Source organism: Antennarius striatus, chromosome 12 (genome assembly GCF_040054535.1).
Source record: "Antennarius striatus isolate MH-2024 chromosome 12, ASM4005453v1, whole genome shotgun sequence".
NCBI lineage: Eukaryota > Metazoa > Chordata > Actinopteri > Lophiiformes > Antennariidae > Antennarius > Antennarius striatus.
In genome coordinates this window covers 6,306,651-6,320,252 of record NC_090787.1, presented here as the reverse complement: position 1 = coordinate 6,320,252, position 13,602 = coordinate 6,306,651, and the positions used below count along the sequence as shown (strand labels likewise).

The 13,602-nt window shown below is 45.3% G+C and overlaps 1 protein-coding gene across 11 annotated transcripts in view; it reads left to right on the top strand.

Moving 5' to 3' along the window:
• Positions 1 to 13,602, top strand: part of LOC137604872 (titin-like) — a 199,834-nt gene that overhangs the window by 58,371 nt on the left and 127,861 nt on the right. For 10 of the 11 annotated variants that reach the window (XM_068329062.1, XM_068329063.1, XM_068329064.1 and 7 more), the window contains 23 exons: positions 722 to 1,009; positions 1,103 to 1,390; positions 1,461 to 1,751; positions 2,290 to 2,577; positions 3,768 to 3,878; positions 4,039 to 4,324; positions 4,420 to 4,603; positions 4,739 to 4,822; positions 4,915 to 5,182; positions 5,956 to 6,216; positions 6,547 to 6,756; positions 6,857 to 6,934; positions 7,028 to 7,054; positions 7,703 to 7,759; positions 7,862 to 7,900; positions 8,172 to 8,216; positions 8,532 to 8,603; positions 8,843 to 8,911; positions 9,066 to 9,146; positions 9,237 to 9,296; positions 9,548 to 9,754; positions 9,929 to 10,957; positions 11,340 to 11,438. In XM_068329062.1, the coding sequence (XP_068185163.1) occupies positions 722 to 1,009; positions 1,103 to 1,390; positions 1,461 to 1,751; positions 2,290 to 2,577; positions 3,768 to 3,878; positions 4,039 to 4,324; positions 4,420 to 4,603; positions 4,739 to 4,822; positions 4,915 to 5,182; positions 5,956 to 6,216; positions 6,547 to 6,756; positions 6,857 to 6,934; positions 7,028 to 7,054; positions 7,703 to 7,759; positions 7,862 to 7,900; positions 8,172 to 8,216; positions 8,532 to 8,603; positions 8,843 to 8,911; positions 9,066 to 9,146; positions 9,237 to 9,296; positions 9,548 to 9,754; positions 9,929 to 10,957; positions 11,340 to 11,438 (4,422 nt within the window). The remainder of the gene's footprint in view (positions 1 to 721; positions 1,010 to 1,102; positions 1,391 to 1,460; positions 1,752 to 2,289; positions 2,578 to 3,767; positions 3,879 to 4,038; positions 4,325 to 4,419; positions 4,604 to 4,738; positions 4,823 to 4,914; positions 5,183 to 5,955; positions 6,217 to 6,546; positions 6,757 to 6,856; positions 6,935 to 7,027; positions 7,055 to 7,702; positions 7,760 to 7,861; positions 7,901 to 8,171; positions 8,217 to 8,531; positions 8,604 to 8,842; positions 8,912 to 9,065; positions 9,147 to 9,236; positions 9,297 to 9,547; positions 9,755 to 9,928; positions 10,958 to 11,339; positions 11,439 to 13,602) is intronic. The other variant, XM_068329066.1, reaches the window with a different exon arrangement.

Here is a 13,602-nt window from a genome sequence, read left to right as displayed (position 1 = left end):
GGAGGAAATTGGACTACTGTTGGTCGAACAAGGAGAGGAGGAAAGTGTGTTCGTAGGAAGAGAGAGAAGAGGAACACCAAGAGTATAGCACTGAGAGTAGGGACGTTGAATGACCTATAAGAGTGGAGGTAGGAGCACACAGGTAGACTACATCTTTTGTAGAGGGTGTAATCTGAAGAACATCAGTGACTGCAAAGTAGTGGTAGGTGAGAGTGTAGCCAAACAGCATACGATGATGGTGTGTAGTATGACTCCGGTGGTGAGGAAGATCAAGAGGGCAAAGGCAGAGCAGAGGACGAAGCGGAAGCTGGTGGAAGCTGAAAAAGGAAGAGTGTTGCATGACTTCTAGGAAGGAGTTAAGACAGGCTCTGGGTGGTCAGGAGGTGCTGCCAGATGACTGGACAACTACAGCTAATGTGATCAGGGAGACAGGTAAGAGAGTACTTGGTGTGTCATCTGGAAGGAAAGTAGATAAGGAGACTTGGTGGTGGACTGTTACCCATTCAGGGTGCTGCAGTGTGTTTAGACTGGGGCTGTTGGGAATTAGTTTGTCATTAGCAGTAAGCGGCTAAACTCCAGCTAACTACTTCTATTGTGTTTAATATGAGGCTGGTGCTGCCAGGGATTAGCTTGTCATTAGCAGTTTTCCGCTAAACTCTGGGTAACTACCTTTAGTTACCATCTACCACGGTTCCTGTAACACCTGTGTTCCTGTGTCCAGACGCCAAAACGCCGCCATCCTTCCCCAAGAAGATCACCAGCCTTCAGCAGACGGAGGGCGAGGCCGTGCGGTTCGAGTGTCGCGTCGCCGGGTCGTCACCTATCGACGTGTCGTGGCTGAAGGACGGCGAGCCTCAGAGGCCTTCAGCCGAGGTCAGCATGTTGTACGATGACAACACAGCCGTCCTGCTCATCGGCCACGCCCACATGATGCATGCTGGAGAGTACACCTGTGTGGCCACCAACAGCGTAGGCTCCGCCTCCTGCAGGGCGAAACTCACCCTACAAGGTCTGACATCGGGAGGGATGGATGGATGGACTGATTGATTGATTGATTGATTGATTGATTCTCATCTTCTTTCACCCCACATGGACACCACAGAACCCAGGTACCCACCCGTCTTTGACAGGAAGTTGTCACCACTGGAGGTGACAGTGGGTGACAGCATTGAGCTTGAATGTCATGTCACTGGCTCCGCCCCCATAAAGGTCACGTGGTCTAAAGACCATAAAGACATTCGCTCTGGGGGCAATTACAAGATTACCTGTGTGGAGAACAGGCCCCACCTGACAATTGTGAAGGCAGACAAAGCCGACACAGGCAGGTACTTCTGCCACGCCTCTAACGACATGGGGAAGGACTCCTGCTCGTCTGACATCACCGTAAAAGGTACCTGCTGCTCCTTCGTCAATGTTCATCTCCACACATGTCTCCTTGCTTACGTTCCTGATGTTTCCAGAACGGAAGAACCCTCCAGTGTTCACCAAGAAGCCCTCGGAGAACATGGAGGACACAGAGGGAAAGCTGGTGAAGATCGAGGGCCGCGTGTCCGGCTCGCAGCCCATGGCAATCAGCTGGTACAAAGACGACGCTGAGATCTACAGCTCCAAAAACTACGATATTAGCTTCAAGAGCAATGTGGCTGTGCTGTGCATCAAGAGCAGCCAGGTGATGGACAGTGGCAGGTACACCTGTCAGGCCTCCAACGAGGCTGGAAGGGCCTCCTGCGACGTCACCGTGGCCATTTCAGGTGCGCTGGAGCTGCAGATGTCATCGGTTTGTAGTTGTCACATGATGGACGGGTGTTGGTCATCAGGGTTCCACCGTTTGGAATCACTGGATGTCATTGTGACATGACAACAATATGTTCTTGTTCTCTGAGGACACAAACACAACATTTGAGTTGTTGTTATGCGTCAGCAGGTTTTACAAGACCAACTAAACACCAACACGCCCGAAGGCATTTGTGATAGAAATGAAAATTTTAGCATCTATTTTTCATAATTGTATCAATGTTTTTGTTCAATTACATGACAAAGTCCAGAGTGTTAGAGACAGTTTGGTTTGAAGAAATTTCCCATCTGGGCCTCAGTTCGGCAAAGGGAACACAAAGGATACTTACTTGAATCAGATAAAGGAGATGCCATAGTTAAAAAGTCATTGCATCAAATGCTGAAGTCAAATTCTGATTTTGTAAACTTTTGTTTTAAGTTGTTTTATTCCTGAATAGACTTTTTTAGTTGGGAACCGTATCAAGAAGTTTATCCAGACTCTTATCTCCCTTCCAGAGGCCAAGAAGCCACCAGTGTTTGACGTCCCTCTGAAAGCAGTGACTGTGGACGAGGGCGAAAAACTGAGTCTCAGGTGTCACGTGTGTGGATCTCCTCCTCTGAAGATCCAGTGGATGAAGGACAGGAAGGACCTGACTTCAGCCGGAAGCACCAGGATCAGCTTCTCCGACGGGACGGCCTGTCTGGATATCAGCCCTGCCTCCAGGCACGACGCTGGGGACTACCTGTGCAAGGCCAGCAATGAGGCTGGCAGCGAGTTCAGCAAGGCCAAAGTGACCATCAGAGGTAGCACAGCTCCCCAACCCTAACCCTAATCCTGACCCCAATCCTAACCTTAATCCAAACCCCAACCCTAACCCTAACCCCAACCCCAACTCTAATCCTAACCCTAACTCCAACCCAAATCCCAACCTTAACCCTAACCCCAACCCCAACCCTAACCCTAACCCCAATCCTAACCCTAACCCTAACCCTAACCTGAACCCCAACCCTAACCCTTACCCTAACCTTTGGGGTGGTGGTGGCTCAATGGTAGAGTGCGCGGTAGAGCGGGCTGTCTAATGTTTCAAGATTGACGGTTAGATTCCCGCTCCCGCCTAAAATAACACCAGTAGGGGAGCTGACAGCGGGAGGTGTCAGCTCACCTCCGGAGCACTGCCGAGGCGCCCTTTAGCACGGCGCCGTCCCCCCTACAAGTTGCTCATTTGGGCGCATCATGAAGGAGCTGCCTGCCTCTCTACCTCCCCTGAATGCGTACAGCCCCCCCCCCCCCCGTGTGTGTGTGTGTGTGTGTGTGTGTGTGTGTGTGTATTCAGGGCCTGAACACACACATTTATATGCTTGATTACTAACTAACTAGAGTGTGCCACCTGTGAGGATTAAAATCGGTATATAAAAATATAAAATCGGTATATAAAAAACCTGTCAGGTGTCATTTCATGATACTGTAGTCACACAAACGTTAGTAAACATGTAAACTATTAGTAACACAAACAATCTTAGCAAACGTGTAAACTGCTAGTAACGCAAACAACATTAGTAAACATGTAAACTACTGGTAGCACTAACAGTGTTAGTAAACATGTAAACTACTAGTAACACTAACAGTGTTAGTAAACATGTAAACTACTAGTAGCACTAACAGTGTTAGTAAACATGTAAACTACTAGTAACACTAACAGTGTTAGTAAACATGTAAACTACTAGTAGCACTAACAGTGTTAGTAAACATGTAAACTACTAGTAGCACTAACAGTGTTAGTAAACATGTAAACTACTAGTAACACTAACAGTGTTAGTAAACATGTAAACTACTAGTAACTAACAGCGTTGGTAAACTTGTAAACTACTAGTAACACTAAAACTGTTAGTAAACATGAAAACTACTAGTAACACTAACAGTGTTAGTGAACTAAAAACTACCATGGCCGAGCTGAGACAGGTGCACAACATTGTGATGTTGCCTGATGTTGCAGAGAAACCTGGAGTGACTCCAGCTCCTGCTGAAGCTCCTGCGGCTTCCCTGACTAAGAAGCTGGACAACCTTTTCTTCATCGAAGAGCCCAAAGCTGCCCACGTCATCGAGAGTGAGACACTTGACACTGACTTGTGCACAAACCCAGAACGAGTCCCGTTTTATGGTTTTACCTGTTAGATGCAGGTTCCTCCTCACCTTTGTGGTGTATTCCTGTAGGAATGTCTTCATAATGTCTTGTTTCTTCTACCTCCTCGCCTGCTGCTACATAGAGGGCACCGCCACCTTCATCGCCAAAGTGGGCGGTGACCCCATCCCCAGTGTGAAGTGGATGAAGGGCAAGTGGAGGCAGATGACCCACGGTGGCCGGATCTCCATCGAGCACAGGGGCCAGGAGGCCAAGCTGGAGATCCGAGAGGTGACCAAGTCGGACTCGGGTCAGTACAGGTGTGTGGCCTCCAGCAAGGCTGGGGAGATCGAGAGCTGCTCTGACTTACATGTGGAGGAGAAGAAGGGGGCGACGCTGCCGGAGGGAGACCTGCGAGCCAAACTGAAGAAGTGAGTTAATCTGTGGAATGTGTGTGTCTGCGCGCAGGAACACACACAACACACTGCTGCTTCATTCTCACAATCATTCCTTATCTAATTCTCAGGACGCCATCGAAGCAGAAGAGTCCACAGGAGGAGAAGGACATTGATATTGTTGAGCTGCTGAGGAATGTGGACCCGAAGGAATATGAGAAGTATGCCCGGATGTACGGCATCACCGACTACAGAGGCCTGCTGCAGGCCATTGAGCAGCTGAAGAAGGAGAAGGATGAAGAAAGTGGACGACCGGTAAAGCCCACAGCTAGCTGCTGTGTCCAACACCCCAACATAAGAATGCAGTGGGGGTGCTGTTACATTCAGGACAGCGTCTAAACACTCGCTGTGATTCCTTGTTGTTTAAAGCAGTTTGTTCCTTGTCGACAGGAACTGGAACGTGGAGACAGAGAGTCTGATGAGGACATGGCCCGACTGGTGGCTGACCTGCAGAAGAGAATGGAGCGGACAGAGGTCAGGACTACACCATTCATTGCGTTGCCTCTCCTTTATCTGTTTCAAGACACGCCTGTAGTGTTTGAGACACCTTTGGCTCTTTGTTACAGCCGGTAACCGTAATGATGGACATCTCCAGTCAGTCCATCTTCACCAACAAGGAGGCAGTGTTTGAGTGCCAGATCACCATCAACTACCCTGAGATCACCTTGTCCTGGTACAAGGGCACCCAGAAGCTGGACACCAATGACAAGTACGACATCAGCGTCAGTGGCGACCGCCACCTGCTCAAGATCAAGAACTGCCAGTTGTCTGACCAGGGCAACTACAGGGTGGTCTGTGGGCCACACATCTCAAGCGCCAAGCTCACTGTCATGGGTCAGTATGTACTACACCAGGTGTGATCCAATGCTAAAACCTAGCGGTTAGCAGCTAGCAGCACAGGGCTCATTAGAGCATCTGATGGACAGCAGTGATCCAGTAGTGTAGCAGGAGGAAGGTCCATCAGGAGCTCAAGGAATGGATTAAATACTGTGATGTAAACAGTAGTATTAGCAATAGCATTGGCATTATTCAGAGGACAGGTTGTGTTTCATGCAAGATTATTTCTTGGCATTAAAATGTCACATTTGCAACAGTTTGAGGGGATTTCACACATCTTTTGATTATTTTCTGTCCTTGTAACCTGTTTTAAAAATGTTCAAGTTTAATGCTGAGGTCAATGGGTTTTTTTGAATATCTTTTCTGAAATTCACTATTTCAAGTTTGTTTCATACAAAATAATAGTTCAGTTAATTGGAGTGTTTCTGGAGATCAGGCTCTATTTGTGCCTGACTTCCGTCAGATCTCTGTCTGGACTCTCCTCGTCCTGCGGTTCTGTTTCCAAGGTTCACAGAATAGTGGAACACTTGAGTAGAATAATAGAACCTGGAGTCAAAGTCCAAGATGGCATGAAATGTGGCTTTTGTTTTATTTTCTATTGGAAATGTTGCGGGTCACTTCTAATCGAACCTAGACAGAAAAACATCTTCCTGCTACAGCCGCTATCACCAACTAATCAGCAGAGACACGCCTCGTGTCCACAGCCCACAGGGGCTGGACCTGGGCATGTCTTCACCCTCTTGACCCGCTCCTCTCTGCTTGTCTTTCAGAGGCGGAAGTCGAGAGGCATCTGCAGGACACTTCGGGTAAGGAAGGCCAGTCGTGTACGCTGTCTTGTCAGTTGTCTATCCCTAACGTAGAGGCTCAGTGGTTTAAGAACGGCAAGCAGTTAGAGATGAAGGGCAGGTACACATCTGAGGTGAAGCACAAGGTTCAGAAGCTTCTCATCAGCCCACTGAAGCCTGAGGACCAGGGCAGATACGCCTGCAGATACCAGCACCTGGAGTCCTCAGCGGACCTCTGGGTGGAAGGTTTGTATCTACTGCAGCCTTCTAGACATGGTGGATGTTTTGTCCATTCACTAACCTCTTGAAGTCCCTCCATCAGCGTCTGAGACTAACATAGAAACTCTCTTGACCCTCTTTTTTCCTCTCTTCTGGGACTTGTCTTGCTTTGTCCTGTCATTCTTCAAGCCTCTCCTCATGATGGTGAATGTGTGTAATGAGCTCATCTATGGTGTCCATCTCAGTGTGGGTCCATCCCTCCACCTAATCCCCTGCAGATGTCCTCATTTCTAACCGTGTGGATGTGTCACACTCCAGCTGTGATGCCGTTACCATTCACATCTTTATCTGTTCTAGCTGAACAAATTCATTTCACCAAGCGTATCCACAATGTTGAAGTCAACGAGCTCCAATCAGCCACCTTTGAGTGTGAGGTGTCTTTCGACAATGCAATTGTTTCATGGTACAAAGACACCTGGGAACTGAGAGAGAGCCCTAAGTACAACTTCACGAGTGAGGGCCGAAGACATTTCATGGTCATTCGAAACGTGACCATCGAAGACGAAGGTGTGTAGAGCCCCAAAGGCCAAATGCACAGCCCTTGAGCTTTTTCCTCAGTGTTTTTCTGACTTGAGTGTTAAACGTCTTCATTGATAATCCCATGTAGGCGTGTACTCAGTGATTGTGAGATTGGAGCCCAGAGGAGAGGCTAAGAGCACAGCTGAGCTTTATTTGTCTGGCAAAGGTACAGTTCCTAGTCAGGCGCCATCTTTTGTGCTTCTGCTCAGCATTTCGATCTCTGAGTGTTTAACACCATGTTTACTCTTTCATTCCACAGAAATCGAATTGGCAATGGTGCCACTGGGTGAGTGCTTCATTTTCTATAACTTTACTACAACATTTTATCAAATCCTCCAACTCTCTCCTTTCACCTGAGTCACACAGGAGAAGATATATATCGACTTTAGGCATTATAAGGCTAAATTTACATACGTCTCATTTGATTTTTGCGTTGTTTAGTACCACCATAAACAGTGTCCAAGGTACTCGATCCTGTGTTTTGAAGCTATGTGTTAATTTTGGATGTGTTAATTCTAGTTTTTTGATGTTTGTTCAAAGTTTTAAAGAAAAAATGATATGATGGTAGCTTTTTTATGATGCCTGAAGCAGTAGCTGCAAACTGCTGGCAGCTGTTCCAGCAGGATAGAAACCATTATCCAATGTCTGGTGACAGTTTGTAGCTCCTGTAGCATCTGCTGATCACAATCATGGAGGCTTGAGAAGCTACGAGCACAAACAGCCACAGACTACAAATATAACTGATTTAATTTAGTGTTAGGTCCAGTATGGATTCAATGGTTGGCATGTAGAGCATGCTAGCTCACAACAGATCTGGTGAACACCAAGAAAGCAAGAGTTTTTAAAATGTCCAACTGTTCGTTCTATAATGGACTGAATTATGTGTTTTGTGGCAGTTCACTTAAAGCTTGTTTTGGTGTAACCTCCTCTCTAGATGTCCCAGACTCCTCGGTGCAGAGACCTGAGGTGCCGACATCAGTGGCGATCCAAGGTAAGACTGAGCTCAGGAACACGAGTTCCACTGATGTCACAAATGTCGATGACATTCAGGATCTTTTCGGGAAAAATAAAATGTGTTTTCTGTCTTCCAAAGAATCTGCTGAGCTCTATCAGGTTGAAGAAGAACACAGAGGTATTTCCTGGTTCTACTGCACACATCCTCCATCCCTTACCAATGATTCTCATCACAGTGTCCACAGTACAAATCAGTTCAAACCGGTTTGTACTGAGGATGATCATGATCAAGACTTGGTCTGTTGTAGAACCCTAACAGACTCATATTGGTTACTTTCAAGTCCTTTTAAGACACTGTCGTTACTAAACTGTGAACAAGTGTAATTGGTCTTTGAACACAAACTGCTCTCCTCACTCATGTTGTCTTCTGTCACTTTTTTCTTTATCAGTGGAGTTTGCAAGCTGGACAGAAGAGACGGTGTCCACCACCGAAGGTACAGACGTTCCTGGACTCAGACCATCATGTCTGAGCCGTTCTTAGCCATAGCCCTCTGTCATGTTTCTGTCTCACAGTGGTCTTTGTCTTACGATTATCTTAAATCTGAGGTTTAGCTGAAAGATAGCGCCTGTTGTTTCTTTACCTGCGGTCTGAGGACACTTTCTTGTTTCTGTGTAACAGAGAAGGACTTTCCACAGACATTGTGGTCTTTTTCTTTGCCAAAATGGAAGCTGTTGTATCTGTTTTATTGACACTGGAATGTGGACAGTGATGGTTCTGGACATGTCCCTGTGTGCTTTCTCACCTTCAGTTGCCAGAGTTCCAATAGAGGAGGCAGTGGAGACCAGAAAAGTTGGAATGAGAGAGGAAATGACAGCCCGAGGTATGACTGATCTGGATGTCTTCCTGCAGCAGCTCAACGCTCTTGTCTTCTGAAAAACATATCATCTGTCTGCTGCTAACATCTGTCAACGCTTTGTAATTCCTTCCCCTCTAACTGAATCTTTAATGTTCACTGTACTCTCTCTGGTTGTTGCGTTTGTTATCTTCAGTTGTGCTCTGCTTCTTTGCCTTCAATGCACAGCACCTCTTTTTCAATATTAACAAATCAGTGTTTTTAAGTTTCCAAAGTTGCGAAAAAGGCTGAAGAGGAGCCAACGCCAGTGGCAAAGAAACCATCACCCCCAAAAGGTAGCACTATTCCTGGCATGTTGCACCTGCTTCAGATAGTACACTCTTCCATGTTGAAACAGCTGCTCTTTGTCCAGTGTGGTTGTATGGTCTTGTTGTCTGTGACCTCACATAATGTTTTCAATTTTCACTTAATTTTGATGTAACTATAAAGAACCAGAGGCCAAAAAGCCAACGGAGGAAAAGCTTCCTGTAGTTTCAGTCACAGAGAAGAAGGACATTCCTGCTCCCAAAGGTAGAGACGGCATCTTTCCAATAGTCTTGTCCTTATGTTGACTCTCTGTTTTGTTTATTTCATTCTTATGTGTTTGAATTACTTTAAAAGCACCTGAGGAGGTTAAGAAGCCCTCACTGCTTGAAGAGAAGCCTGGAGTACGTACAAAAGGTTTGTTCCTGTTTGGCATCCCTCACAGCAGAAGCTTACTAGTGTCCACTGCCTCGTAGTCTCTCACCTCTTGATGTGTGTCTCGTCTGGATGGACGTCTCAATTGAATCTGTTGTATTGTAGTAAAAGACATTCCAGCTCTCCAGCATGTTTCCCTGTTGAACGCTCTTTAGAGCCCCTCTTTGTACCTCTTGGATGCTTATGTTGATGTCATGCTAACCTTAGATAATATTTCTGTTGCCTACCTGAAGATGAGCGCAAGACTCAGGTACCAGTTGAGCCCAAAGTGGCACCTGCACCAAAGCCTGAACCCAAACCCAAACCACAACCTGAGCCAAAGCCAGCACTGGCTCCCAGAGCGGAAGTCCAACCCAAACCAGAGGAGAGGGTTGGAGTTGAGCCAGGGCCTGAGCCTAAGCCGGTACTTGTAAAGAAACCAGTGACCCCACCATCCAAAGGTATTTCCTTCTCGCTGGCGTGTTGTGTTCAGCCTAACTGTATGCAAGTTTCTGTCCTGAGCACTAAAACATCTTGACTGTGTGAAGCTTCGAGTATGGAAGCGAATCTTCAACTTTCTACATGTCCTGCATAAATTCTGTGGTGTCTAAATGTATCTTAATATTCCCTATAAGTCCCTGAAGAGCCTGCAAAACCAGAGCTGGCAAAAGTCAAGCCGGAACCTGAAGTCCAAAAAGCGAAACCAACCAAAACAGAAATCAGTAAACCTGAGCCTCGTGTCAAAGAGTCAGAACCTGCTGCTGCCAAGCCAGAACGTCCAATCCCAAAACCAGAACCAGAAAAACCAAAGCCAGAAGTCCATAAACCAGACCCTCCAGTCCCAAAACCAGAACCAGAAAAAACCAAACCAGAAGTCCGTAAACCTGAGCATGCAGTCCCAAAACCAGAACCAGAGAAAACCAAACCAGAAGTCCGTAAACCTGAGCATGCAGTCCCAAAACCAGAACCAGAAAAAACCAAACCAGAAGTCCGTAAACCGGAGCATCCAGTTTCTAAACCAGAACCTGAAAAGCCAAAACTAGAAGTCCGTAAACCAGAGCCTCCTGTAGCAAAACCAGAACCTGAAAAACCAAAACCAGAAATCCGTAAACCGGAGCCTCCAGTTCCAAAACCAGAACCAGAAAAACCAAAACCTGAAGTCCGTAAACCAGAGCCTCCAGTACCAAAACCAGAACCAGAAAAAACCAAACCAGAAGTCCGTAAACCTGAGCATGCAGTCCCAAAACCAGAACCAGAAAAAAACAAACCAGAAGTTCGTAAACTGGAGCATGCAGTTCCAAAACCAGAACCTGAAAAACCAAAGCCAGAAGTCCGTAAACCAGAGCATCCTGTAACGAAACCAGAACCTGAAAAATCAAAGCCAGAAGTCCGTAAACCAGAGCCTCCAGTCCCAAAACCAGAACCTGAGAAACCAAAGCCAGAAGTCCGTAAACCAGAGCCTCCAGTCCCAAAACCAGAACCAGAGAAACCAAAGTCGGAAGAACGTATGCCTGAACCTCCTGTAACAAAAGAAGAACCTGCTGTTGTCAAACCAGAACCTGTGCTTGTCCACAAACCTGAGCCACAAGTGAAAAGAGATGGAACTGAAGTGAAAGTGTCTAAACCAGAACCGACACCTGGACCAAAGGAACAGCCAAAGAAAGGTATACTGATCTTTGTGATTCTTGTCCCAGAGTTTCTTGTAATTTTCCTAACTTCACCTCCTAATCTTAACTCTGGTGATGCTTGAGGAGTTCTCACTGGTCCTCTGAGGTCAGTTCCTTTCAAGTAAACCGTCGCGTTTATCTAACCACTAGCCTCATTCCTAAACCTGAAACTCTAACACTCATCTGGAAACCTGTCTCACTAGTGTTTGTTGAATGTTCTATTCTGGCAAAGTGACTTGACCAAGGCACTGCAAGTAATGTTTGTCCGTATTCCTTGAGATTTTCTTTCACTCGATAGAGTGTTTGCATCTGTCTAACACCTGTCTTCAGCTTCAGTACATTGAATGGTTTGTAATACGCACTGTGATACTCTTTAAAGTGACTGTGGACGACAAAATACCTGAACCTCCAAAGGTTGTCAAGAAACCTGAGTCGGCTGTTGTTCTTCCCAAAGAAGAGCCAACAAAGAAAGAAAAAGGTATTTTTGTGTTTCTAATGGATCCTATTGAGGCTCGGTAGATTCTGTTTAGATTTTTGTCTTTGAGTCTGTTTTGCTTTAAAAATAGAAAGTGGGGTTGTGTTGCTCACCTTTATGTCTAGGTCTGAATTATTGACAAGCTCTGTTTTAAAATCGGTGTCTCCAGAGCGTATTTACTACTGATTTTGGTTTCTCCATCAATTATCATCTTGTGCCAGCTTGAGGCAAAACTATAAGCATTTCATGTCTGCTTAGATGATTTAAGGGAATTGCATCTTCCTTTGTGTTTAATATATCCTTATTTGTGCGTCAGCACAAATTTCTTCATAGTCATGTCCTGTGAATGTTTTTTTTGTGTCAAATCCTCTTAAAGATTTGAAGCCCAAACCTAAACTTTTACCTGAAGAGATGCCTGTAAAAGTACCCCAGAAGGTGATTGATGAGGTAGTTGTGTTGGTGACTGAACCTGGAAAGCTGCCTGATAAAATACCTGAAACAGTGCCTGACAGACGGCCTCTAGAAAAACCCAAGGTGAAGGAAACGATCCCTGAGAGGGACCCAGAGAAGGTAACGGCACCTGAGAGGAAAGTTGAGGATATGCCAAAGAAGGTACCAGGAAAACTACCTGAAAAGGTTCCAGAAAAGGTACCTGAAAAGGTTCCAGAAAAGGTACCTGAAAAACTTCCAGAAAAAGTGCCAATTAAGGTTGCAGAAAAAATACCTGAAAAGATTCCACAAAAAATACCTGAAATGGTTCCAGATAAAGCATCTGAACAATTTCCCGAAAAAGTACAGAAAATGCTTCCAGACAAGGTACCTGAAATGCATCCAGAAAAAGAACCTGAAAAGGTTCCAGAAAAAGCACCCAAAAAAGTTCCAGAAAAAATACGTGAAAAGCTTCCAGAAAAAGTGACCGAAAAGATCCCAGAAAAAATATCTGAAATACATCTAGAAAAGGTACGTGTAAAGGTTCCACAAAAAGATTTTGAAGCAGTTCCAGACAAACCAATTCCAGAAAAGGTACCTGTAAAGATTGTACAAAAGGTACCAGAAAAGGTTCCAGAAAAAACACCTGAAAAAGTACCTGCAAAGGTTGCAGAAAAGGTATCTGAAAAGCTTCCAGAAAAAGTACCTTTAAAGGTTGCTGAAAAGGTACCTGAAAAAGTTCCACAAAAGGCACCTGAAAAGCTTCCAGAAAAAGTTCCTGTAAAAGTTACAGAAAAGATACCTGAAAAGGTTCAAGAAAAAGTACCAGTAAAAGTTGCAGAAAAGATATCCGAAAAGCTTCCAGAAAAAGCACCTGTAACTGTTTCAGAAAAAATACCTGAAAATGTTCCAGAGGAACCACTTGAAAAAGTGCCCAAAAAGCCTCTAGAAAAAACCAAGCTTCCAGAAAAGGTACTTGTAAAACTTCCAGAAAAGGTTCCACAAAAAGTACCTGAAAAACATCCAGAAAAGGTACCCATTAAGGTTCCAGAAAAGGTACCAGTTAAGGTTCCAGAAAAGGTACCAGTTAAGGTTCCAGAAAAAGTACCCGTTAAGATTCCAGAAAAGGTACCAGTTAAGGTTCCAGAAAAAGTACCTGTTGAGGTTACAGAAGCAGTAACTGAGAAGATTCTGGAAAAAATACCTGTAAAGGTTCCAGAAAAAGTACCCGTTAAGATTCCAGAAAAGGTACCAGTTAAGGTTCCAGAAAAAGTACCTGTTGAGGTTACAGAAACAGTAACTGAGAAGATTCTGGGAAAAATACCTGTAAAGGTTCCAGAAAAAGTACCTGAAGAAAAAGTGCCAGAGAAGGCCCCAGCTCAGAGGATGCCTTCAAATGTTCCTCAGAGGGTGACTGAGGAAGAAAGGACTCCAGAAAAGAAGCAGTGGGTGGATACCTCCATGAGGGTTGAGGAAGTGAAAATTGAAAGGGTGTCTAAGAAACAAACAGAGAAGATCTCTGCTGATAAAACAGTTCCTACAAGAACACCTGAGAAAGCACCTGCAGCTAAACCTAAACAGGATGTAGAAGAAGAAACTCTTCCTAAAGGTACATCTGAGGCCGATCTCAACTCTTTACATCTCTGTATCTTCTTGCATGTGAACCATTGGTGTTGGTCAGTTTAGAGCACATGGCGCATTCATCTAAACGTACACTCAAAAAAATTAAATGTTAGTT